Source organism: Acanthopagrus latus, chromosome 1 (assembly GCF_904848185.1).
Source record: "Acanthopagrus latus isolate v.2019 chromosome 1, fAcaLat1.1, whole genome shotgun sequence".
NCBI classification, from domain to species: domain Eukaryota; kingdom Metazoa; phylum Chordata; class Actinopteri; order Spariformes; family Sparidae; genus Acanthopagrus; species Acanthopagrus latus.
In genome coordinates this window covers 7,003,187-7,027,142 of record NC_051039.1, presented here as the reverse complement: position 1 = coordinate 7,027,142, position 23,956 = coordinate 7,003,187, and the positions used below count along the sequence as shown (strand labels likewise).

Sequence of the window (23,956 nt, the reverse complement as noted above, 5' to 3'; positions counted from 1 at the left end):
GTTTGTAAAAGCACATTAAAGAAGAAAGCCTGGTGGAGACGCACAAGGTGACATGAAGGAGACGTGGAGCTTACACCCTGTTGAAATTACCACTCTTAAACAACTCACTAGCATTGGCTCAGTAGCGACAGCAGTGAATGGCTAAACCTCTCTGACCTGTGAAGTGTCAAGAAGGCGTGGCACGGTCACTGCGTTTCCACTAGATTACACTTAATGAAACATTCAGAGTCTCAGCTGCTTATTCCAACAGTGTGCGCATGTGGCAACCACAGCACAGAGAGTATGATAAGTTGTAGGCTGCCCATGTAATAACAGGGATTTGTACTGTACAGGAGAAAATAACACCAGTCAGCTGTGTGGGGGTTAAGGTTACTTGTTATTTACTTGGAGAGAATCAAACAGAAGAAAGATAAAATAGTCTAGAATACTTTAAAGCTTTGAGACAGCAGGTGAGACTGGGATTGTATCAAAAACAGTGAGAGCACAGAGTAGTCAGACGTTGTGCCTACAGGTCAGAGTTTTTTTTAAATGGTTTTGAAATCAAATACAGATGCAGAACGAAGCTTTTTGCTGTGCACCCCTCTGGCGAAGCACTGATAGCAAATGTATGTAAATGTCTCACCAACAGTATGCCATAAAGGAAAGATTTTGAATTCTATTATTGTATGTAGCTTGTGTGTAAACATTGGTTTTGTTTATTTCTCACCAGCAAACCCATAGTGTTGGTTAATTTTGATTAATATTTGGTTTTGCGTTTTAACAAGATTTTTTCTTCACAAGGATTTTTTTTTTAAGGGAGATTTTTGGCCATCCAGCTAATCTCAAGACTCGACCAGGAGAAATAAATATGGGAACCATATCACTGTATCGCCTGTGGCTTATTTCTCAGTATGAATATGTATGTTTTCCCCTGTTTGTTTTTGTGGCTAAAGCAATAACACAAACCAAACTGCTGTGGTTGTGAATATAAATCAAGTCTCACAATAGAGACAAATTAACCTTTCATTAGGCATTTAGTTGGACTGATAATCAAACTTAGTGTTTGTCCTCAGATGATGTTGTGACTGATAATGGCCTGCTGGCAGGAGTTTATGTTAAGTGGTACATTCATACGTACGTAACTGCTTACATTTTAATATGCTGGGAATGCAGATAACAGAGGGAATGAAACATGAATATTGATTTGCCATTTTGACAAATTTGTAAATAGCTTTTGACAGTTTTAAACTTTAATGACGATAAGCCCTGAGGTATCGACTTAATTCAAAAAAGATTCACCACAGCCCATACTGTGGGACAAATGAGTTTTGTCTCATAAATGCAGTCTGAATAATACGATTTAGATTTGGTGGCCTGAAGCAAGTACTGCTGAGTCAAAATAATGAGTAAACAAAAATAATGGAAATACACAACAAACGAATAACTGTGATGGATACCTTAGGTGCTGCAGCAATGTACTTGATTAAATAAGATTCAGTAGATATTAATTGGAACGGAAATGTCACTGGTAACCATATTTCTCACTTAACACAGCTGCTGGTCTGGCCAGAGCAGTCTCCAGAGGATGTTAAGGTGGTAACCATCACCCCAGACTACCCCGGTGCACGCCACACAGGATTAGTCAGCGGACTCAAGAAATTCACCTGGTACTTCGGCTCCACCCTCTGCTTCACAACACCTGGAGACGGCCCCTGCAGCTCCCCCACCCTGCTGCAGACACACGAGGACAGTGAGTACAAACACACATGCTGACACACTTCATTGTGATAAAGCCGCAACAGAGAACAAAGAACACTCTATCAGCCTCTCCTGTGAATAATAATGAAAGTGTATTGACTTGCTCAGTGCTCAGTCCAGCTGTTTCCATCAGAATAATACACAGCTGTGCACACAATGTCTATATAACAACACACCCTGTTTTCTCTCAGGCTCTTACTTTCTTTTTTTCCTTTTTTAATCTTTTTGTTCTTTCCCCCACTTCCTCTTTTTCATCTTTTTCCCCACTGTGTGATGTTTCTAAAGAAACTGGCACACATGAATCTTGAAGCACAGCTCTGAGCCAGTCAGAATTCTGTCAGGTTCAGTTAATGGCAAGGCAGGCAAGGGTCTGATTAACAGGTAATCAGTGGAATTGACAATCAAATGTGAAAAGGTTCAGCAAGGTCCATAAAACAGGCAAATGGGATCAAACAGGCTGTATTTTTTTTTCCCCCAAGATGGCAAAGTCATATCACGTTGTTCATCAAATCAAAATCCTTGACATCAAACCCTTAAAGCCAAATCCAAAACATAATCCTAACCTCTCCGAGGCTCAAGGTCGAGTTTTTACACCAATTTACTAATCCTGACTTGATTTCCATCATGGAACAAAAGAAGTACTTAAATATTGGATCCATTTATCAATATTTATCTATATGTTATAAAGGATCCACATTTACCACATACAGTACCACGTTACGTATTGTGTTCATCACATGTGCACCTCAAGTTGTGCGTTATGAAGAAGCGGTCTTTAACTTTTCCTCAAACATTCATTCCAGTTTATAATTCTGCTTACCCGGTGCCATATTAGTTTCAGGGCAATCTGAAACTATTCCAGGTTACCCAGAAACAAGAAACAGATGCTTGACATGACCAACACAAGACTATTGATCAGCTGCTGAAGTAATGCATTCTTAAATGGTATCTTGATTGATGCCTCAATAAATGACTGTCTCCTTTAAGGCATTAGACTTTGAACAAGGTGAAATGACAGTGAAGGTCACTACATTTCATAGGTAACCATAAGAGTGTATGCTGCATAAAATCTGATATATATATGGTTTCATAATATGTATGCTTTATTTATTTTGAATATTTTAATATTTGTTTCACATTTTAATCCTCCATCTGAGTAATCTTTAAAAAAAAAGAAGAGAAAAGTTAATTGCTCTTTGAAAGGTGCACTTGCATTACTATGCTATTATTTTACATTAACTGTATGTCAGTGGCAAATGGCCTTAGACTTTCTTATAATGTAATTATTGTGACTGCCTCACTGGGATCTAATTAGGGCAGTGAACTGCAGGTGAAGAGATGGGCGGGGACTCTAGGTATGATCGCCTGGCATCTGAAATGACAGAGAGATAGTGAACCAGCATGAAAGCAGATACCAAATACAGAGAATGTTTTCAGCTGGGAGGATTTGCCACACTCTGTGTCTTTTTCTAGCAAATGATTCATATGTTCGCAGGCATGCTAGTATTTATAGCCCACTGTTCCATGGATAAACATAATAGCTGCCACTCCCAGTCACAAGTACACATGCACACAGTTGCACTGTCAAATAAACACAATCGCCTATAGGCAGACAGACAAGCAATTATTACCAACCAGCAATTATCGAGTGGGAAAGGGATATTAGAAGCCATTTGTACACACGCACACACACACACACACACACACACACACACACACACACACACACACACACTCCTACACATACACACACAGATATTGATTGGGTGCTGGGCGTGTTGCAGGGTTAACGGTGGGTGTAATTCTTGCTTGATGATAGCTTTCTGCGTGTGTGTTCGTGTGTGTGTGTGTGTGTGTCTGTGTGTGAGTGTTATTGAATGTCTCAGATGAATAGCTTAATCGCTCTGCAGGGAGAGGGGTTAGAGAGCCATACATGAAATGAGAAACGACAGGCATGCGCACCTGTGTGTGTGTGTGTGTGTGTGTGTGTGTGTGTGTGTGTGTGTGTGTGTGTGTGTGTGTGTGTGTGTGTGTGTGTGTGTGTGTGTGGTGGTGGTCAATGCAGATGTGATTAGGAGGTGGTGTGTGCAGTTGAGTGTGAAGTTGAAGAGCAGCAGGTAATAGTCTGCATGGACAACAAATGCAGTGTGTGTGTTAGCGTGTCGGGACAATTCACTAAAACGAAGAATTTTCTGAAATAAGTTACTTTTGAAGAAGATTTAGCTCATATAATCTGATGTATGTGGTGTTTTTTTCTTTTATGTCAGCACCTGGACCTGTTCGGCAGCTGAGCTTCACTGAAATCTTGGACACATCACTCAGAGTCAGCTGGTCAGAGCCTGAAGACAAGAATGGCATCATCACTGGTGAGAGCAGTTTTGACATCGAAGTATAAAATCTCTTGAAACTGGGGTTGGTAAGATTAGAGAAAGTATCCACCTGAAAGAAATGAGTGCACAATACTTGATTACACCAACTGCCCCGTAGCTCACACTGGCCAGCAGAGAGATTTATTAGCAACCACTTCACTATGTTCAAAAAACTCTCATATTTTTTTTGTCTTATGAATATATAAATACACAACTCTGTTATATGCTAAAATGCCACAATAACGAACACACCTCAGTCCCATAAAGCTACCTGGCACAACAGTTACTCCTTACTGCTGTAGGTGTGTGCTTTGTGCTAACGTTCTTTTGCTCAGTGGCAATGTGCTTTGTGCTACTGAGTTAGCCGGCTCAGCACATTGTTGTAAATGCTAAGAATATCCAGTTGCCTCATGTCTCACTCATTATTATAATGAACGTAAACAACGAACATGGCTAATGTTAGTACTCAGCACAGCAGTTAGTTAGTATCGGGAAATTCTGGCTGCACTTTCTCTGCCATTCTTTTTCCTCTAGCTTGTTAATAGCGATTCATCCGTGAATCCTTGTGGAAGACTCTGGTCATGTACGGTAAGATCAGAGTGCAGGCAGGAATGTAGGTAGAAAGACCAGTAGTCTGTCCTGTCTTTATTAGCCGAATTAAACAATTGAATGGGTTTATTAGAGGCCCGCCAACAGCCAATGATATTGGATTTTTTTCCTTTTATTCATCAGAGCATTTGATTTATTGTTTGCTGTTCGGATGATCAGATTTTCTAAAAGTGTAACAAAAAATTCCTCTAGAATAATCTACCATCACCTCCATCTTCCCTCCCTAATCAATATACCCTCATTTAGCCATGTTATTGTCAGTCCCATTAACAGTTTACTGCAATTAGACTAAGTTAGTGTGGTAGTAAAACCCAAAATGATTAGGCAGACATAGTGTTTCCAGTTATTCCATTTTTATTCGTCCCACATGGACAAATACTGTGTCTAGAAAGACTAATTTAAGGGAAAAAAACAAAACATGAAAAGCATCCCCCTCAGGCGAGCAGCAGTGAGGAGTACTAAAAGTTTCTTCAGTATTCTCTACATAGTCTTTTATTTTCTGTCTGGCTTCTACAGACACTCCCCTGTCTCTGACACTGTGTATGTGTACGACTGATTCATCATCAGTTAATCCCTTCTCTCTGCAGCTTGTCTTCTCACATTATCTCGAACATGCCCTCATCCCACGCCGCCCAACACCCTGGGTGTTGTTTGTGTGGCGCATCACAGAGCTCACGGCACCTAATTTTCCTCCTAGTTCATTTTTGCCTCAGCTCCTGCGTGGCTCTGTTGGACAATGGGAGTGGTGAACAGGACGAGCTGCTGTGAATTCAGGGATCACACTGCATTGTGTGAGTCCACATTTGTGTATGTGCATTGGCACAGCCGCATCATGTACGACAGTCGTCAGGCACCAAAACAATAAGGTTATAGTCTAACAGCACAGGGCGGCGGTGGCTTTTACAGCCAGCTTACACAGTCAGAGGGGCGGGCAATCGGTTATTCAATCAAGGTCACCTTGCACATTTTCTCTTTTCTCCTCAACCTGCTTTTCATCCAGCACCTGGTGAGCTGGGAGACAGATGAGGGACCATTCACTCTCTCCAGGGCTTTACACACAACTGGCCTCACACACACACACACACACACACCTTTGAAGGTGGTGGAGGGTGATGCATGGCCGTTAAGATGCAAAGGGACAGACAGGGATTTTGATTGTCGTCACCCCTCCTGCACTTCCTCATCTTTGGCTCTGTGCCTCTCATTATGTGCAAGCGTGTGTGTTTCTACATGCATGTGTGTTTGTGTGCATACATGTCTACTCATGTCTCAGTGCACCTTTATTAACCCAGCGTGTGCTCTCCACCCTGCAGGCTACGTGATGTGGTGGGAAGTTCCCGGTGTAGAGTCGAGTCGTGAAGAACGTTCACTCTCCAACTCCACCCTGCAGTACCAGCTGACCGGCCTCACCTCCACCACCACATACACGCTACAGGTAGCAGCACTCACCGCCGCAGGACGAGGCGTGGTCACGTCCTCCACCATCTCGACTGGAGTCCCACCAGGTACAGTGAATGCACACAACACGCAGGAGTTGCTCACGGAGGATGTTGAAAAAAGGATTTTGGCTTGTGTGTACTGTGCGTGTGTGTGTATTTGTGCGTGTGTAGCAGAGTAAATATGACTGATGAGCTCTTACGATGCCATTGTCTTTCCGCAGGCTGGTAAGTGGCTGTTACTGTGCATCCATGAATCATCACCCACACACCCAACACACACATTCACATGCACGGTCACACACCAGAGTTAGTCATTTACAGCGTCTTAGAGAGCGCTTCAGCGTGTGCTTTATTTTTGCGTGCACACCACGCTTGTCTGCATGATGAGTTTGTATGATTGGGCTAAGGCCAAGTTGCAATCATTATTAGCGCTGATTAACTGCAAATGGCAAAGTGGAGGGAGTGCAGCGTTGAGAGAGGGCAACAGACAATCAAAGAACAGGGCTGAAGAAGGGAGAACAGATAGAGGCACATAATGAGGGAAGAACAGAGAACACAAGAAAATGCAATCTCCCAAGAACAGAAGAAGAAAGTCTCTCAGAAATGGACGGCGAAGCGGAGAGGAAGTGGAGGAGAATGGAAGGAAAAAACCCGACTCGTACGGCAGAATTTTTTGTCCTAACATTTTCTGATTACTAATTTATGAATAAAAGCAGAGAAAGTGAAAGCAAGATGGATACAGACAGTTCTTAGATTCAGAGGGTTATTCATTAATTCATGAAAGCAAAAGACTGAAGGAGAGACGGAGGACTGAAGATTAGGAAAAAGAGCTAAAGAATGAGCGTAGAGAGAAAGAGAGAGATCCAGCAAGCATAGATTCTAGTCTTGTTTATTTATTCATGTATTCATGGAGTTGAGAGAATTTTGTCATTCATCTGAGCAAGGCAGCATTTCCACATTATAACCCTTACAAGTTTGCTGTATGCACTTACGGAGCAATGGTGGCTGATAGCTATAATTTGTTTTTGTTGCACACACGCACCCCCACTGTATCCGGTAAAAATATTGCCTTGTTTCTATAATAACTGGACCCAGTCATGTTATATAGTCTTTCTACAATAAAAATCTCCTTGGATATTCTACAAAATCTGTCTGAGGTGTCCCAGGGTACTGATGTGTACAACACACGCTGTTTGATTTAACACAGGGGCTTTACAGATCTGTATTCTGCCATGTTCAGCAAATACGGTGCTTGTGATGCTGCAGCAGAATTGGATGGATTACAGCAGATCACACCAGAGCACTTACACCATCCGGCGATACCAAGTATCAACCGCTGATCGCAGTGAGGAGAAGTGGTGGAAGAGTGGGTCTGAAGTGCTCGGTCTTGTTGTGATTGAGTAACACAATTTAGAGCCAAGTGGACTGTGATGATTTCTGATTATGTGAATGTCATTAACAGAAACAAGCTGCTATACGTTTCATTTGTTAGGAGATGATACAACAGTAACAACAAAACAAAACAAAACAAAAAAAACAGGATTTCAGCCTGAGCCTCCGGAGCAGTTGTCAAACGGGCTGCCAGCCTGACCGATGCCAATTCAATTCAACAGCTGTCAGTGAAGAAGTCTATTCAGAGCCAGCTATAAATTGTGTGTGGCATTTGAAAGGTGGAGTTGTAAAGCTTTCATTGGAATATTTAGTTCTGGTTGAGGTGTGCATACAAAACGTATTATTATACCGCTTTGATTTATTCCAGATTTAAAAACGCTCTCAACCAAGAGTAAATAATAATAGTGTTCAGCTCTCTTGTTGCTGACCTAATCTTCTGCAGCTCCCAGTCTGAATGCGACAGAAGCAACTATTCAAACTTTTAGTCACTGCTGTTTAGCAGCGATTGCCAAGGAAACAAACTTGAAGCATTTTTTTTTTTGTTATGTAAGCTGAATTAGTTGATTTCTAATTGTTAGTTCTTTCAGTAATTGATACTGTTCCATTTGTACCAATTGCCAGTTGGAGATGGCACAAGTAGTTACCAATTATTTCTCCTGAACAAGTTATCCTCACAAGTGGCATTTTAAAAAGTTACTGTTCCAACAATGTCATGAGCAATTCTTTGTGGTTGGAAAGAAAATCCATGATAGAAAGATGCTTTAGACCTAAAATATGAAGTCTCTCAGCTACATTTGCCGGCTCTGGGAGACCATGTCTAAATACTTTAGCGGTACTGGATTTTAGACTAAGTAAACATTCTGTAGTATTTCTTGTTCTCAGGAAGCTTGAATTAAAACTTTACTGCAGACAATTCAAATATGGATGTGAGTAACAGAGTAATTAGTTCCATGATATGTGTGTGTTTATGTTTCCATAGCCACACATTGACAAAAAAGCTTGTTGGCGATGTTACAGTTGTACCAGCTCTGCCATGAAACCAGCGTCCCAGAGTGCTCCATAATGACTGCTGTCTGTATGAAGTTTGAGCAGATACATGTGTAGCACAATCTGATATCACCAATTATGTTCTTGAAATATCAAAGCTTTGCAACCTGAGGGAAAAAGTCACTCACATGGGACAAGTAACACTTGCTAAATCTTGTGAAAGGGTCTAATTTAAACCCAAACCATATTCACCAAACCCTAACCAAGTATTTTTCTTTGGATAAACCTTAAAAAACAGCCACAGAAAACTGAAAAGAAACTGAAAATAATGAGTGAACTGATGTACCAGTCAAGTTAGAATCTCCAGTCCTTTGGGTGAGAGTCTTGTATTCCTCCAATTAAGCCACAACAGCTTGCTCAAAACGCAGACTTGTCGCTTTGCGCTAATTAGAAATTATGTTCCTTTAGCAATTCAAGGGATTTCTGGTACCCGTGAATGGGGACTATTATGTAAAGTCCCCACACCTCTTCAATTAGCTCTGTTTCTTTACTACTGAATCAGAATACCATCTACTTGATTTTTAGATGTATGGCATTTATTCCATCAGGGCCGAGTATTCTACCTCGCAGTGTTAACAAAAGTGGAAAAAATAATGCGAGGATCATATAACTGACGATCAGACCATGATACGCAGCTTGAATCGGACCAAGCAGATTATTTCTAAGCCAAGCGCTTACCTGTTTGCAGCTTCTCTTGTAGATGTGGCATTAAGGCTGCCACAAATGGTCAGCCACACTGAACGTATCCTGTCACTCGCTATTTCCGTGGGACAATGTTGGAATAAGAATGGGTCAAACATAATTTATGAGGCTTGCAGCCTACTCAGACATTTATAGGCCTTAAATGGACTTTAGTGAACTGTGCATTTAATTCACCTCTCGCCTCCACTGGTGCACAGATTTATCTCTGTGTTGTATTGACGACCTTGGAAATATGAATTAAATTTCTCTGACAGAGGGAGATATACAGCTGTAGACTAAGTGCCTGCGCTTTAGTAAAATTAACATTTTTTCTGTGACTTTTTTCATTTTTTTTTAATAGCCAAGCATGGTCACATGAACACATAAAAATGGGACTGGAGGCAATTCCTTCTCTCATATCTAATTTAAAGCCTTTTTTCCACTCAATTATTAGTGACATGATTTTGTTCATTTTCTCTTTCTATTATCAATATTATTGCAAGAGTATTATAGATAAGTCATGCTGCTGTTCTAGCACTATACATATTTTATCCCTCCATTCAAGTCTTGAAAAAAACATGTTTGTCTTGTTCAATTCTTTTGATCCATCCCTTTGAAATATGTGGCAGTGCTGTGAAGCTACAGCGCTTTTCTGCTTTTTTGCAAATAAATGCATATTGCATCTTGTTGCGGCAGCACCAGCAGGCAGAGGTGGTTTTTATTTCAAAGAATTTATAACCCCGCTATTGAAAACATCACAAACGCAGAACAGAATACTTTTCTTTTCACAAAGAAGACCATTATGGGTGCAACAATCCTGCTGGATTTGGTCAATAAATATTTTGTGAGAATACATCAAATGCAGTGCTGTAAAGTGACCTTCTGCTGCTAGCTAGATGGATGCTTCTTTTAGTTCTTTGGGCTTTTTGTGGAGCAGTATTCCATCTGTTTTCTATCTGCAGAGCTTCCTGGTGCACCGTCTAACTTGGTCATCTCCAACATCAGCCCTCGGACAGCAACACTTCGGTTCCGCCCTGGTCCTGATGGCAAGACCGCCATATCACGATGGATCGTAGAAGGCCAGGTGGGTGTGTGTGTGTGTGTGTGTGTGTGTGTGTGTGTGTGTGTGTGTGTGTGTGTGTGTGTGTTGTTTTGTGGCCCTGCTGCCTCTAACACACCAGCAGGAAAACTGTCTTGCAACAAACCATTTCCCTCTTTAACAGGCAGTGAAGCGGGACATAAAGGAAGAGGCGTGGAGAGTTGTTTACCAGAAAGACAACCAGCCAGACGCAGACACACTCGAGATCCCTAACCTTACTCCGTTCACGCAGTACAGGTGAGCGGCAAACACACACCGCCTCCGCAAGAACGTAGTCCGCCACATGCACTCACACACACTCACGCACCCTCAACTCACTCACACACATCTCACTCTCTGCTAGTTTCTGCAGTATTGCAAGACTCAGGTGAAGTTAGATAAATCACACAGACACACAGAGAGACAGTTCCATCTGAGACTTTTCTGTTTGTCAGCACCTTCACAGCTGCTGCATGCAGATCCTTATTACCCTCCCGCAACTAGCTAGAGGGAAGGAGGAGGGAGTGGGGACGAGAGGGGTGAGGGCAGGGGAGAAGAAAGGTGATGAGAAAGCGGGAAGGGTAGCATAGAGCATTAAAGAGGAGACGAGACAAAGGGATGAGAGACAAGGAGAACAGGAAACAGAAGGAGGAGAGAGGAGTGTCTGTAATCCCTGCTCAAGGGCCGTGGGGAGCCTGCAGTTTGTGAACGTGATCCATCGTCACTCTGAAGAACAGCAACTCTTCCCCCTCTCTCTTTCTCTATCAATCTCTCTATCAATCTGCAGTATTTATCTGTCTATCTCTGCTTCTCGCTCTCCGTATCTCCGGCTTCATCTGTAATGGGATTGCGGTGTGTGCACACTTTCACACACTCAGGGATTATGTTGTCACAGGCGACACCATTGGGACATTAGATGAAGTGATGCACTTGTCTGTGTTTCTTATCCCACGCTTTAAGTCCCCTCTTTACACCCGGCTCTCTATCTCCCCATACAGGGACGAGAACTCATAGATGTAGTCTCTGACACGCACTTTGCATGCTCACACATTGTATCACTCACAGCCACACTGAAGCATGGCTGCATTTAGAGGTAACAAAAGTAACAAATGCTCCCTGGTGGCTTTATGTGTGTGAGTCAGAAGGTCTGTATTGTTATCTCTTTTACTGACTGAATGTCTGGCATCTTTAAACAACCGTACAATATGTCAAGGGTGTTTTTCTGCAATCCCCTGGTGGAAAGTTGCAGCTGAAGGATACCATTGAGTAAACTATTTTTTATTGTGAAGCGAATAATTCATGTATCTCAAATGCCTTATTAGTGAATACTTAAGTTTAAAATAGTTTACTTTCTCTTAAGCCCCATTTGCACACAAATTTTCTGATCAGGGGACCTTATGTGATTTAAAAATTTCCGCCTTATGTTTGAGTTTTGTGCAGCACTCTCACATGGGACAGTGAAGTCTGTATTTTACAGATTACTGACATTATTCCCTGGATATGAGGTCAAGGCTCCATCTAACATGAACTTCTGTTCTTCACTAGCTACATTATTCATTTTAGATTACAGTTGATTTACGTTCTTTTCTGCTTGTGATACAAGTTTAAATACACATCTGCAGCTCATTTAGTTTAGGTAAACAATGCTCTGTGGCTGTTCTTGAAAATGACAACCATTTGATGCTCCTAACCTTCTCGCTTTAAAACATCAAAAAAGGCGATTTCAGGGCACAGCTGTTGACTGTTGTTAAGCATATTATGAGCCACTATCAAATTTCTTCAATTGGCTGTAAATGTTATTTTGCTATTAAAATAAGTGGTAAAAAAGTGTTAATTAGCTCTGTATTCCAACAGTTAGAGAGAGAGAGAGAGGCAGACAGACAGATAGACAGATAGAGAGAGAGAGACAGAGACAGAGACAGACAGACAGATAGAGAGAGAGAGAGAGAGAGAGAGAGAGATATGTATAGACAGACAGATAGAGAGAGAGAGACAGATAGATAGAGAGAGAGAGAGACAGACAGACAGACAGAGACAGACAGACAGAGAGAAACAGACCGATATAGAGAGAGAGAGAGATAGAGAGAGAGAGATAGACAGATAGAGAGAGACAGATAGAAAGATAGAGAGAGAGAGAGACAGAGAGAGACAGATAGAGAGACAGACAGACAGACAGATAGAGATATATGTATAGACAGACAGATAGAGAGAGAGAGATAGAAAGATAGAGAGAGAGAGACACAGAGATAGAAGGACAGACAGAGAGAGAGAGAGAGAGAGACAGATAGATAGAGAGACAGAGGCAGACAGACAGAGAGAGAGAGAGAGAAAGACAGAGAGATAGAGAGACAGGGAGAGACAGAGACAGAGACAGACAGATAGAGAGAGAGACAGAAAGATAGAGAGAGAGAGGCATACAGATACAGACAGACAGAGACAGACAGATAGAGACAGACAGATAGAGAGAGATAGAGAGAGACAGATAGAGAGAGACAGACAGTCAGATAGAGAGAGAGAGAGACAGACAGATAGAGACAGACAGATAAAGAGAGATATATGCATAGACAGACAGATAGAGAGAGAGAGACAGACAGACTGTCTGTGCTTGCCCAGCTGATCTCGGTTGCCACGGTGATCGTGCTGACCCCCCCCCCCCCGCTAACGGACTGGGGACAGCTGTTTTCTCAGCCCTTTCAGCCTCACATGCAGGACGTCAAACTGGTGCTATATATTCAAAACCATACATGATACTACCAAAATTTTTTCACGATCAAGCCAGAAATGCCTTAAAGAACACGCTCACCAAGTTTCGTGGTCCTCGTGTCCGAAATGTGGTAACACGAGCGAGTTGAAAAAGGGTGCAGTTTCGAAAATCCTCTTCGCGATTAACATTGGAGTGAATGGAGGAAGTGAGAGCTACTCTGGTCGGTCAGAGGCAGATAATTCAAAAACCGTAAATCCGACCGAAAAAGCGGACACATTGTGAGAGAGAAGACAAGTGTGGCTAAAACTCTGGAAAATATCACTGTTTTTGAGCATAATTTGTGGCCGGTATCGTCACGGAAAGAGAAAATTTCTGAGTGTTTTTTTGAGCCTCTCTCACTCTGTCAGTTGGTCTCCTGCACTCTGCTGCGCGAACATTCCGCCATACACACTCATTGAAAACCCTGAATTTTCCCCAAATCACTCATCATCGTTAAAGGGTCAGAGTTCAAAAACTATACATCGTAGGAAAAAAGTTCAAATACAACTTAAATAGTCGAGACTTGTGCCTACGTTTTAAAGTTGGAATGGTGTTTCTAGGCGCACGTATACCAGAGCAGGAGATGTTTGAATAACGTTGCAGATTTGCGACGTTTTTGACCCCGTCCCATTCATTCCTTATGGGAAATTTTTCGCAGTTTTTCGCGTCTTACGACGCGAAAAATTCGAATTTCAAAAATCTGAATGATAGCATACCGAGTCAGATCGAGACGCACGTTTTGATATATTTTTTGTTTGTGTGCGACAAACGGTGCGGGACTAGTTAGCTGCCAAAAACGAGCGGGAGGATGAAAAATATTATTATTATTATTATTAAGAAGAGGCGCGAGCAATAGTAATAGTGGGCTGTGCTCCGCACAGCCCACTATGGACACCCTATAGCAGAGCTATAGAGGTGTCCATAGTGGGCTGGCGAGCACAGCCCACTAATGACTGTTACAGAGTATGTTGCTCATGCAATAAAAGAGACTGACATTTTTGGATATCCCTTCCCACTCTGTCCAATCAGGACATAGAGCTCCATAAAGAGGCGGTCTTGTCTGCTTGTGGAACATGCAAAGATCAGGATCCACCTGTTCTGTTACTTAAGCAATGACGGAATAGGGAACACTACCAATTCCAGTGCTTCCAGTGATGGCTGAAATTCTCAAACAGGCTGAGCGATGAAAAAAATGTTTGAACTAAAGAAAGTGGCAAAGAGAGCCGCCTCATGCAAGTATGGTGATGTAGAGTAGAGACGAGGGAGGCAGTTACAAAACGGACAGGAAGTTAAGTAAACAACAACAATGCTGACAGCAGCTTTAATTGTTCTCTGAGACAGAGGCAATATTTCCAAGACACTGCACCGACAAAATCTTTAAGTTAACACAGTAACATTATGCTGATTTAACTGTACTGCAAGTCAGTATGACCTCTTTGTTGGACCCTCCCTGCCTCATGCACACCCAAGTCTTTTAGTCCACTCCACACTCTGTTTTGTAACATTGGTTTTCTGTTTCATATTTGCTGGATCCATGTCTGTCCACATTACCCCTAATGACATCACTATGGCATCATTAGTTGTGTTTTTCAAACTTTGGAGGACACCCTCCAGAGCTGCAATATACACACTGTGCAACTGTTTCCACAGGCTGAGTGGTTCTCTTCATTACAAATAAACTAAGGTCATTGTGTAAAATCGATGGAGTGTTCCTGTAACTGCTCTCTGTTCTCACCAGGTTCAGGATGCGGCAGCTGAACATTGTGGGCTCCAGTCCCATGAGCGCCCCCTCCAGGCTGATTCAGACCCTACAGGCTGCCCCTGACACGCACCCCTCTAACCTCACCCTGCTGTCTGCCACACAGACCAGCCTGTGCCTCAACTGGACGGTACTGAAACACACACATAGATTCGCACTTAACCATGTACCACAGCCATTCAAACAGTGCTGATGGAGATTGTTCTCTGTGTTTCTTTGCTTTTGCACTTCTGTATGTTCTCTCTCATTTTTATATCAGTGCGTGTGTAGATATGCATGCTTGTGTGCACTCGCCAGCAGCAGGACTGTACAGGTTGAGTGGCTGACAGCCTATAATCAGTGTCTCTCCTTGTTATCACCGCTAACACTAATCTGTCACATTTCCCATTCACAGCGTGGACCGCTAGCAGCACAAACTGCAATGTAATTTTCTTCTTACTGTCTTTTCATTTTTATTTTTTTTTTGCTCCTGTTCCCGCTCTCCATCCCTCTCACTGTTTCCCTCCCTCCCTCTCTTTTACTCCCCCCCTCCCCCCTTCTATTATAACATAAATGGAGAGCAAAGTATTTTCCATTTAAGAGTTGGAATGAGAAAAAGAGCCTGTCAAATCAGACACAGACACTGAGGCGCTATGGCCTACCTGTGCAGCATGCTAATGGGATTTTACCTGCATGTTAGCGCCCAGCCGGAGCTATGCTAGTTTTTTCTGCTGTAATGGAACCATCACAATGGTTTTAGCTAAGGTTATTATTCTAAGCTCCATATTAAGGGTAATAAAGCTAATGTGACATTCTGTATTATGGCTCCTAAATGCTAAGCTGAGCTAAATCACCAGGGTATTTAAAATGCCTCGGTGTCTCACTCCCTTATCTGCTGCACAGCACAGAGCAACCGCGGTCCAATGTCGGTAGAAAATGTGCTGTGGAGAAACATACTGTGAGCAAACTGAACTTGTAACTAACATGATTTTAGGGCACTGAGTAATAGGTGGTTGTGGCTGTAACACATAATGACATGGTGGTTCACGGGCAAAGTACAGAGGATGAGGTGACAGAGAAAAAGTATAGACAGGAAAAGGAGGGAGGGGGACAGGAAATGAGAGTGGAAGCAAGTGAAAGAGGATGACAGAGTGTGAATAAAACAGTGAACAGAGGTTGATCAAGAGAGAAAGATCAGTAGATTGGATGTCAAAGGGGAGAAGACGGTAAAAGGTTTTTATGATGTACTTTAGAGTTAGACATTGTCACATAAATAACCATTTCCTTTACAGCGACAGAATGCTTTTTTCACTTGTGAGTGCATGTGTCTTTATTTTTTATCATTTTCTGGTAACATAAACTTGATATTCCACTTGTGTTGTTCAGAACCAGCTCCATTCTTGGGTCTTTTTGATACTACTACAGCAGGGTTCCAGATTTTCTACAAAAATTAGCTTGAACAATTTGGACCCTATGTGTAAGGTCTTTAGTGCATGGTCTTAAGCACAGCGCCCCAGTGCATTTAGGCCATGTCCAAGTCCTTTGCTAGTTTAACAAAGTGTGGCGCATGGCAGATCTCTGTCCATGGCTCCGGCAGGACGGGTCATAAAAAATCATCTTGATCAGTCAGTGTGGGATGAGAGAGTGAAATACGTCCTTAATGGGGAGAAATAAGCATGCGCATTCGGGCATGAGGAACAGCTGATGTTGATTAAATGTTAACAGTGACATGTTTAAAATAACTAAAAGCAGCCTCTCAAATCATAAAATCAGAGCGTATGAACGTTGTGAACCCGCCTGTGTAGGCACATCTAATACGTCCTTTATACAGCAGGAAACAGACTCCGCTTTTGACTTTTGACGAGCTTTTTCTTGTTCTATGGTGCTGTCACTTCCTGCTGCTTAAAGATAGCAATCCACTACCAGTGCACCTGACCACATCTCATTTTAAGACCAACTACATTTACTGTTAACACAACGTGGGTGCTGGTCGTGAAAATGACAACTGCGTTGGTCTGAATCTAGCAGTGACACTTCCTCTTTGCGCCAAGCGTAACATAGAGCCCCACATTTTACAGTTTAACGGTCTTTAAAAACCTGTTTTCTCAATCAGCTCGTAACTGTTATCCCACGATTTCACAGATTTCTTCCAATTATAAAACACTTTTGGTTGTTTAAAAAGAAATGTCTGTATTTTGCTTTTGTTCTTGCTTGTTTTGAGGATTGGGTTCTGTTTTGCTTTGCTGTATCAAACCACACACACACTACCAGTTCTGAGTACTGCAAAATATGTTTTTTTCACTTTAACTCTGATTGTTTCTCTTGCTTGTATTTTGTATTGTACTGTGAAATACTTGAGTTTTCAGGGGATTTGTGCTGTCCAACCTTTGTGCATGTAATTTGTGAGCATTTATCTAATGTGCATGATATACATAGGTACACTGTATGCTGTATTTTTATGTATTGGGTGGCTGTAGCTCAGCGGGTAGAGCAGGTTATCTAGTGATGGGAGGGTTGCTGGTTTGAATCCCGGCTCCCCCGGGCTGAGCTGAGCTGCATGTCGAAGTGTCCTTGATGTGCAGTTGGTACCCTGCATGGCAGCCTCCACCATCGGTGTTTGAATGTGTGTGTGAATATGACAGGTACTTTAAAGCGCTTTGAGTACCAGAAAAGTGCTATATAAATGCAAGTCCGTTTACCATATTGTACTCTGTTTTTTCCCAACTGTCCACATGCTCCTCTTGGCACCTGACGTCGTTTTTAATAAGTTTCTCATAAATACACTGAGGGTATCACTCCATGTTGCTAATGGGGGACTGTGTCAAATTATTTCACAGAGCCATAAGGCTGTGTGTGTTAAACAAATTATCATTTTATTAATCACAATTTTACCGAAATTGGTTTCTCGTTCAATCATCCTTTTAGTTCTTTCTCTGCTTGGATAGCTCTTCTTCCATCAATCAGAGTCAAAATTAATTAATTTTAGTGCAGTGGTGGCAAAGGGCGGCAAAGTGCTGACACGTTGCTTGCACAGTGCAGGACTGGCACACTGGCCCTAATTTATTAAGTTATTGTTGCATAAAGCCCACAATATTAAAAAAATCTGCCTTGGAAATTATACTGAAAATCATCAAGACATCTTCAAGATAGACAAACTGTAGGATGACCTCAAGTTCCATTCTCAAGAAGGTTATTTGTTACAATCTTTTAAACGTGTTACTTAATATGCAAGAATGATTTTGAGTGTTCCTTTAACTCTCTGTTCGCACCAATATACTCAGGTTTGTCTGTAAAGTATGGCACTAAAGATCAGAAATTTACCAAACCAACTACAGAAAACCAGAGACTGAAGACGTGTACCACTGCCTCATTATTTCTCCAGCTGCATGTGGAACAAGAATAATAAATGGCCAACACCTCTCTCTGATCTGCTCTTTTCTCTCTCTCCGCTCACTCTTTGTTACCCTCCAGCCTCTTCCAGAGTCTGAATATAACAGCAGTCCAGAGACTGTGGGCTACCGCCTGCGAGTATGGAGGACAGATGGCGGGGGAGATGACAGGACCGTTGATGTTGAGGGAACGGGGAGGACCAGTGAGGCCACAGTAGAGGGTCTGAGGCCTTGGACCAAGTACCAGGTTCAGATACAGGCCTACAACTCCATAGGATCCGGACCATGGAGCAACACTGTTGCTGCACACACAGCAGAATCTGGTACGAACGTAGACCTCATTCACTCCTGATTCATGTTTGCAAGTTTCCAACAGTGCTGTCAGACCGGTAGCAGGATATAAGAAGACAGATGGATGTGGAACAAAGTGCTCCGATTACCTCCCCGAGTCTCTTCTCATCCTGCCACCTCCCTCTGCCCTCTACACTCTCCCTCCATTTCAGTGAGGGGAAGATTGACGGAGAAAGAGGGAGCGGGGTGGGGATGATTGAGATGAAATCGAAGATTGGTTCAGAGAGGGAAGTAGCACTGAGCTGTGTGTGTGTGTGTGTGTGTGTGTGTGTGTGTGTGTGTGTGGACTGAGGAGCCAAGGGGACATTTTGGAGGTCGACTGTTGGCCATGCTCAAATCATGACTATAACCCTTTGGTGACCAGCAGGTCTGTGAGTGCCCTCGGGGTGTTTGACTGCTAAAATCTTGTGCTCGTTTTTCATGTAATAAATTGCAGAAACAACGATTTCCGAGGCCAGAGGCATTATGTTCTCAGGTTATCACCCCATTCTTGTGAACACAATATCTCGAGTACCCCTTGAAGGAATTTCTTCAAATTTTTCACAAAGGCCGACTTTGGACTCATGGATTTTGATGCTCATAGATCAAGGTCACTGTGACCTAAATGTGAACTTTTGGTCATTACTCAACAATTTATATGATAATTAAGACAAAAATATACACACATTTAAAAAATCAAATGTCCTCGCTGTTATTCAGTGACATAGCTCAGGAAAAGCAATTGGACTGATGTGTAGAGTAAGGCGTAGGTTGATCAACCTTAACCTCATGTATGACACAGGCTTTACGTATAGCTCTGGCTAACGTGACGCAAAGAAATCTAGGTGAAAGTCCTGACCCATAACAGGACGTTACAATTAGTTATTTAGGTCTTAATCAGATCATAGAATTGAACAAACTGCTGTGTTTCTCTTTAAATTAAGTTCAACAAGAGCTGCAACAGCTTGTAAGATTGATGCACATTAGAAACAGTAAGGTCCAGACTTGGATTGTACAGATGGACCCAGGTCCCTGCACAATGATAAATGTTCCCACTTAGATAGCATGGAGCCACATTCACACTCTGGCTTGGCTGGAGGACAGAAATAGCAAAACAACGAGCACAAATTAATAAAATTATGACCCATTTAATCTGTTATTGCTATAATTGGGTGTGTCTTTCTGTGTGTGTGTGTGTGTGTGTGTGTGTGTGTGTGTGTGTGTGTGTGTGTGTGTGTGTGTGTGTGTGTGTGTGTGCCTTCTCTAGTTCCATCTGGATCTCCGCTGAACGTGACTGCTGAGGCTGTGAGTTCCACCAGGATCCTGCTCACATGGTCTGCTCTCCCTCTGGCACAGAGGAATGGAGCGATACTTGGATATAAGGTGTGTCAAACACACACACACACACACACACACATTCTCACTTGACCCCCTCAGCCGATTATCACTTCCTCCAACACCTTCACACGCTCTCTCACACACACAGATGCACACAGACAAATCTAATATAAGATGAGTATGACGCCATAGCTTGTAACATCAGTGCTTTTTAAAACACCCGTCTACAGTAAGTATGTGTGTGTGTGTGTGTGTGTGTGTGTGTGTGTGTGTGATTGTGCGCATGCTGAAAGAGGCTTTAATTTTTAATACCCTTTCATAAAAACAACAGTCTGTATCATGTTGTATTAGAAACAATGGCTGGGTTATTCATGTAAAGATGTACAATATTCCAGCCTGTTGGTCTGGACTCGTGCTTTGTTTATTTGAAATTTAAAACGTAAGCTGCAGCTTAGGCAAGAGATAGTGATTTGTTGCGTGAACATGCTTTGGAGATTCTGCATTAGTATTTGAGTCCAGACTTGTGACCCACTTAAAAACATATTTTACAGTCCGTCCAAGTCTGCCAAATTAGAGCTCATCCTTTCCAAGTGTATCCAAACTAAGTCAGAGGAATATGTCTTGCCGCAGTCCCTCAAATGGTGAAGTAGTTGACATACTCTGAAATGCAGGTTTCCAAGAGAACTGGATAAATGCTGCTGATGGTGAAGTGCAAGGTGCACTCGATTTTGCCTGAGTGCACCACTTACTGGAAGTCGCGTCCCTCCCTCTACACTCAATGTGGTTCCACCTGCTTTTTGTGGACTCCCACGCACACCCTCCAGGGATTTTTTCTAATGAACTCCCCTTACTTCTTTGATTTTAGAATAAAGAGAAGACATGTACCAGTTGTCTGTATTTTTGCAGTAATGCTTTTCTTGTTCAGTGAAATACATGTACCGAATATGTTTGCACTTTTAACTGAGGAAACCTGAGGAGATGATATTCACATGTACCATGAATCAGATCTCTTCATACACATGACATGTACATGTTCAGAACGTCAAGGCTAACAACAGTGGATGTGTTTTTTGAGAAGGCTTTGACTCTGTAGTGTAAAGAGTAAACTCTACAATCTTGTTTTATAAACTATTTTAGAATGTGATATGGCATTCAAGTATAGACTACTAACCTGTTAGCGCGAATCAAAGTCAAACATCTTAGTCAAACGGAAGTTCAAACGTGAAAGAAAATCACATTCTTCAGCCTTTGTATGAATAATATGTGCACAGGGAGGCACAGAAGACTCTAAACGGCTCAACGCACATGCTGAACCCAGAATTAGACGTGTTGCCTGCAGCCTGACGGAGCAGAAGGTCACTAATGTTAGCCAGGAAGTGTTCACAGATATGTTGTCGTACCTTGAAGTATGGCCCGGTGTTCCTCAGGAAGCAGTTGAATTCAAGCATGTCAACGTATGAGTGTCTGTACATATTATCCATGTTTTATGTGTGTATGTACACTATGACACTGTTGGCAAGTGTGTGTGAAGCAGCGACTTGAAGCCCAGGAAATTTCCCTGCCGGACAATAAAGTATATCTTATCTTATCTTACCTTATCTTATGAAAGTGGTGTTGAGTGCAGCTGTTATTCGCCATCCAAAACACGTCAGAACAGCTTTTAAAGGGAGGAAAATTACCCTCAATTGTGCAGACATGGTTTGTGTTATAAATACATACATCCACAGAAGAAAGCAGGCTGTGACTGAGTGATAAAAACCAGTACCATCCTGTATTTTAAAATGCAGTGTAAAATTCAGGTCAAATCATCCACCATGCCCAAAGCACATCACACTCCCCATCTGTGTGTTTTTTTTGTGCCCTCCTGAGGATCACACTGTGCAGTATTCCTACCATGTTAATAGACAGGAAGTGGCTGCCAGCAGCAGCTCTTCAACACCTTCCATCCCCACGTAGATGTCGAACTGTTCTCCTGCCTCCTGCCACACACACTCCTCCTGTTTCTGTTTTTAGACACTTAAGAGCTGACATTTTCCTTCAGAATGGTTTTAAGTGTAACGAGGAGTTCATGAATATTAAAAAACAGAGACAGAAAGAACAAGGAAGAATCGTTCTTGACACATATTCTTGTTGGAGTAAAAACAGTGTTTGCTGAAATGTGTTTTTAGATGTGAGCATGGGCATAATTTTAGTCTTAGGAACATTTTAAGTAAATTTTTTGGTTAAATTATAAATTAAGTGATAATCTCTCATGAAAGCGAACAGAAATTGCTTCTGTATCCAAAGACTGATACGGACTATCCCTCTGTGCTACAGATGTACCTAGTTATCAGTAACAGTGAGTGAGCCACATCTTTCTCCTCTGTCATCTTCTTGTCTATACATAAACTACTATGTATACTATAGTGAATTGAAAGTATATACTCGTAAACCAGCAAATACTGATTTTTGTGCCATGAGGGGGCAGCAGAAACAAGTCATGAACATAACACTGACTTAATTTCATCTTCCACAGAGAGTTTTCCCCTAAAAACAGCTGCCTGCTTCACCCAAAAATGACACCATGGTCCAGTCCCAGTGTCCTCACAGACTTTTAGGCATTTTCCCAATGAGTCCGCAAGGGTTTAGTGCTGTCCCACTGTCAAATCTAGAAATGCATGAGGACTCTCTCAGACATTTTTAGCACAGATCATAGAGGTGTAACACTAAACACTGGGTTACAACGGGTAAAGGCCGAAAGCATTTTTTAAATAAAAAAAAAAACAATGATTGACCAGGTGATGGCACTCAAGAATAATGTGAGATTTATTTCATTATTCCATATGCAAAGTTTTTATTAACAAGTAGAACTTTTCTTAATCACAGTCTAAGATCTGACATTTTTTTTTCAGAACTCATTGTCTATTTGGATCAGTCAACAAAAATCTAATAAGCTTCTGAAACTTTATGTAACATTTTCCCTGAATATTTTTTTCCACTGTGTGTACTCCACTTGTTATTATTCATATTGCTATATATTCTAAAATGCAAAATAAAAAAGTCCAAAACCAATAAGAAGCAGTGAGTTGTCACAAAGTGCTGTCCTATTCCTTTTTATGTGTTTTAAGGCCCCTGCAGCCTCTCCGCTAAATGTGTGAGGGTTCAGGTCTTGTGGCCTTCGGGTGACATTGGGAAGACTTTCTGAGTGAGTGAACCAAAATATGAAGACGCAGAGTTCTAAACTGTTATCTCATATACAAATATGAATTGCACCATAGCAGTTTTAAAGATTTACATATGAGGTACATTGAGGACAGACTCGGGACTGAATGCTACAGACAAGTCTGAAAGTTATGAGTCTTTTTTCACAAACTAAACTTAAATCCTTTTAAATCCACCAAATCTTCTGTAAATGAAGGAATGAAACAGACAAACAGCCCATACAGAGCTGACAGAACTTAAAACTCTACATATTTATTCACTTTTTTATCTATTTTTCTGATTCTTTGTCTGTGTGTCTGTGACCAGGTGTTGTACAGTGAAAAGGACTCAGAAGGTCCCCCCAGTGTTCAGGTGGCAGATGGAGAGGGGAGCGTGACGGTGCTCCTCGGGGGTCTCCAAAAATACACGATGTACGTGCTGCAGGTGCTGGCGTACACACAGATGGGTGACAGCCCCCCCAGCGACCCGATCCTGCTCAGAACCAAAGAAGATGGTAGGATGTCTCTCTGTCTCTCGGTCTGATCAACTGACCTTTCTGTGCAGCCGCTTGTTCAACACTTTTGCCTTCTTCTCACCTCGGTAGCTGTTTTTCACCTCTTTACACCTCTGCTGTCAGCACAGCCAGCAGCCTCTTTCCCCCACTTCACTGATCACCCTCTGCATTCAGCTCACCCCTCAGACCCCCTCCACTGCCCAGACATGGAGAACACGCTGCGTATGTGTGTGTGTGTGAGACACGTGTGCCGATTTCTTCAGATATATCCACGGCAGACTCTTCGGTATGCAACCTGGTCCGGTCTTTTTGAATAATAAAACACAGGCGCACACACTCACAACTGCCCTCAGAAAGCACCCACACAGCAAG

General features: G+C 42.1%; 1 protein-coding gene across 7 annotated transcripts in view; it reads left to right on the top strand.

Moving 5' to 3' along the window:
- The window catches only part of LOC119027094 (protein sidekick-1-like), a 249,784-nt gene that overhangs the window by 190,564 nt on the left and 35,264 nt on the right, over window positions 1-23,956 (top strand). For all 7 annotated transcript variants that reach the window (XM_037111970.1, XM_037111980.1, XM_037111996.1 and 4 more), the window contains 9 exons: window positions 1,534-1,729; window positions 4,005-4,103; window positions 6,029-6,220; window positions 10,237-10,358; window positions 10,498-10,610; window positions 14,834-14,984; window positions 18,305-18,545; window positions 19,820-19,935; window positions 23,398-23,584. In XM_037111970.1, coding sequence (XP_036967865.1) covers window positions 1,534-1,729; window positions 4,005-4,103; window positions 6,029-6,220; window positions 10,237-10,358; window positions 10,498-10,610; window positions 14,834-14,984; window positions 18,305-18,545; window positions 19,820-19,935; window positions 23,398-23,584 — 1,417 coding nt within the window. The remainder of the gene's footprint in view (window positions 1-1,533; window positions 1,730-4,004; window positions 4,104-6,028; window positions 6,221-10,236; window positions 10,359-10,497; window positions 10,611-14,833; window positions 14,985-18,304; window positions 18,546-19,819; window positions 19,936-23,397; window positions 23,585-23,956) is intronic.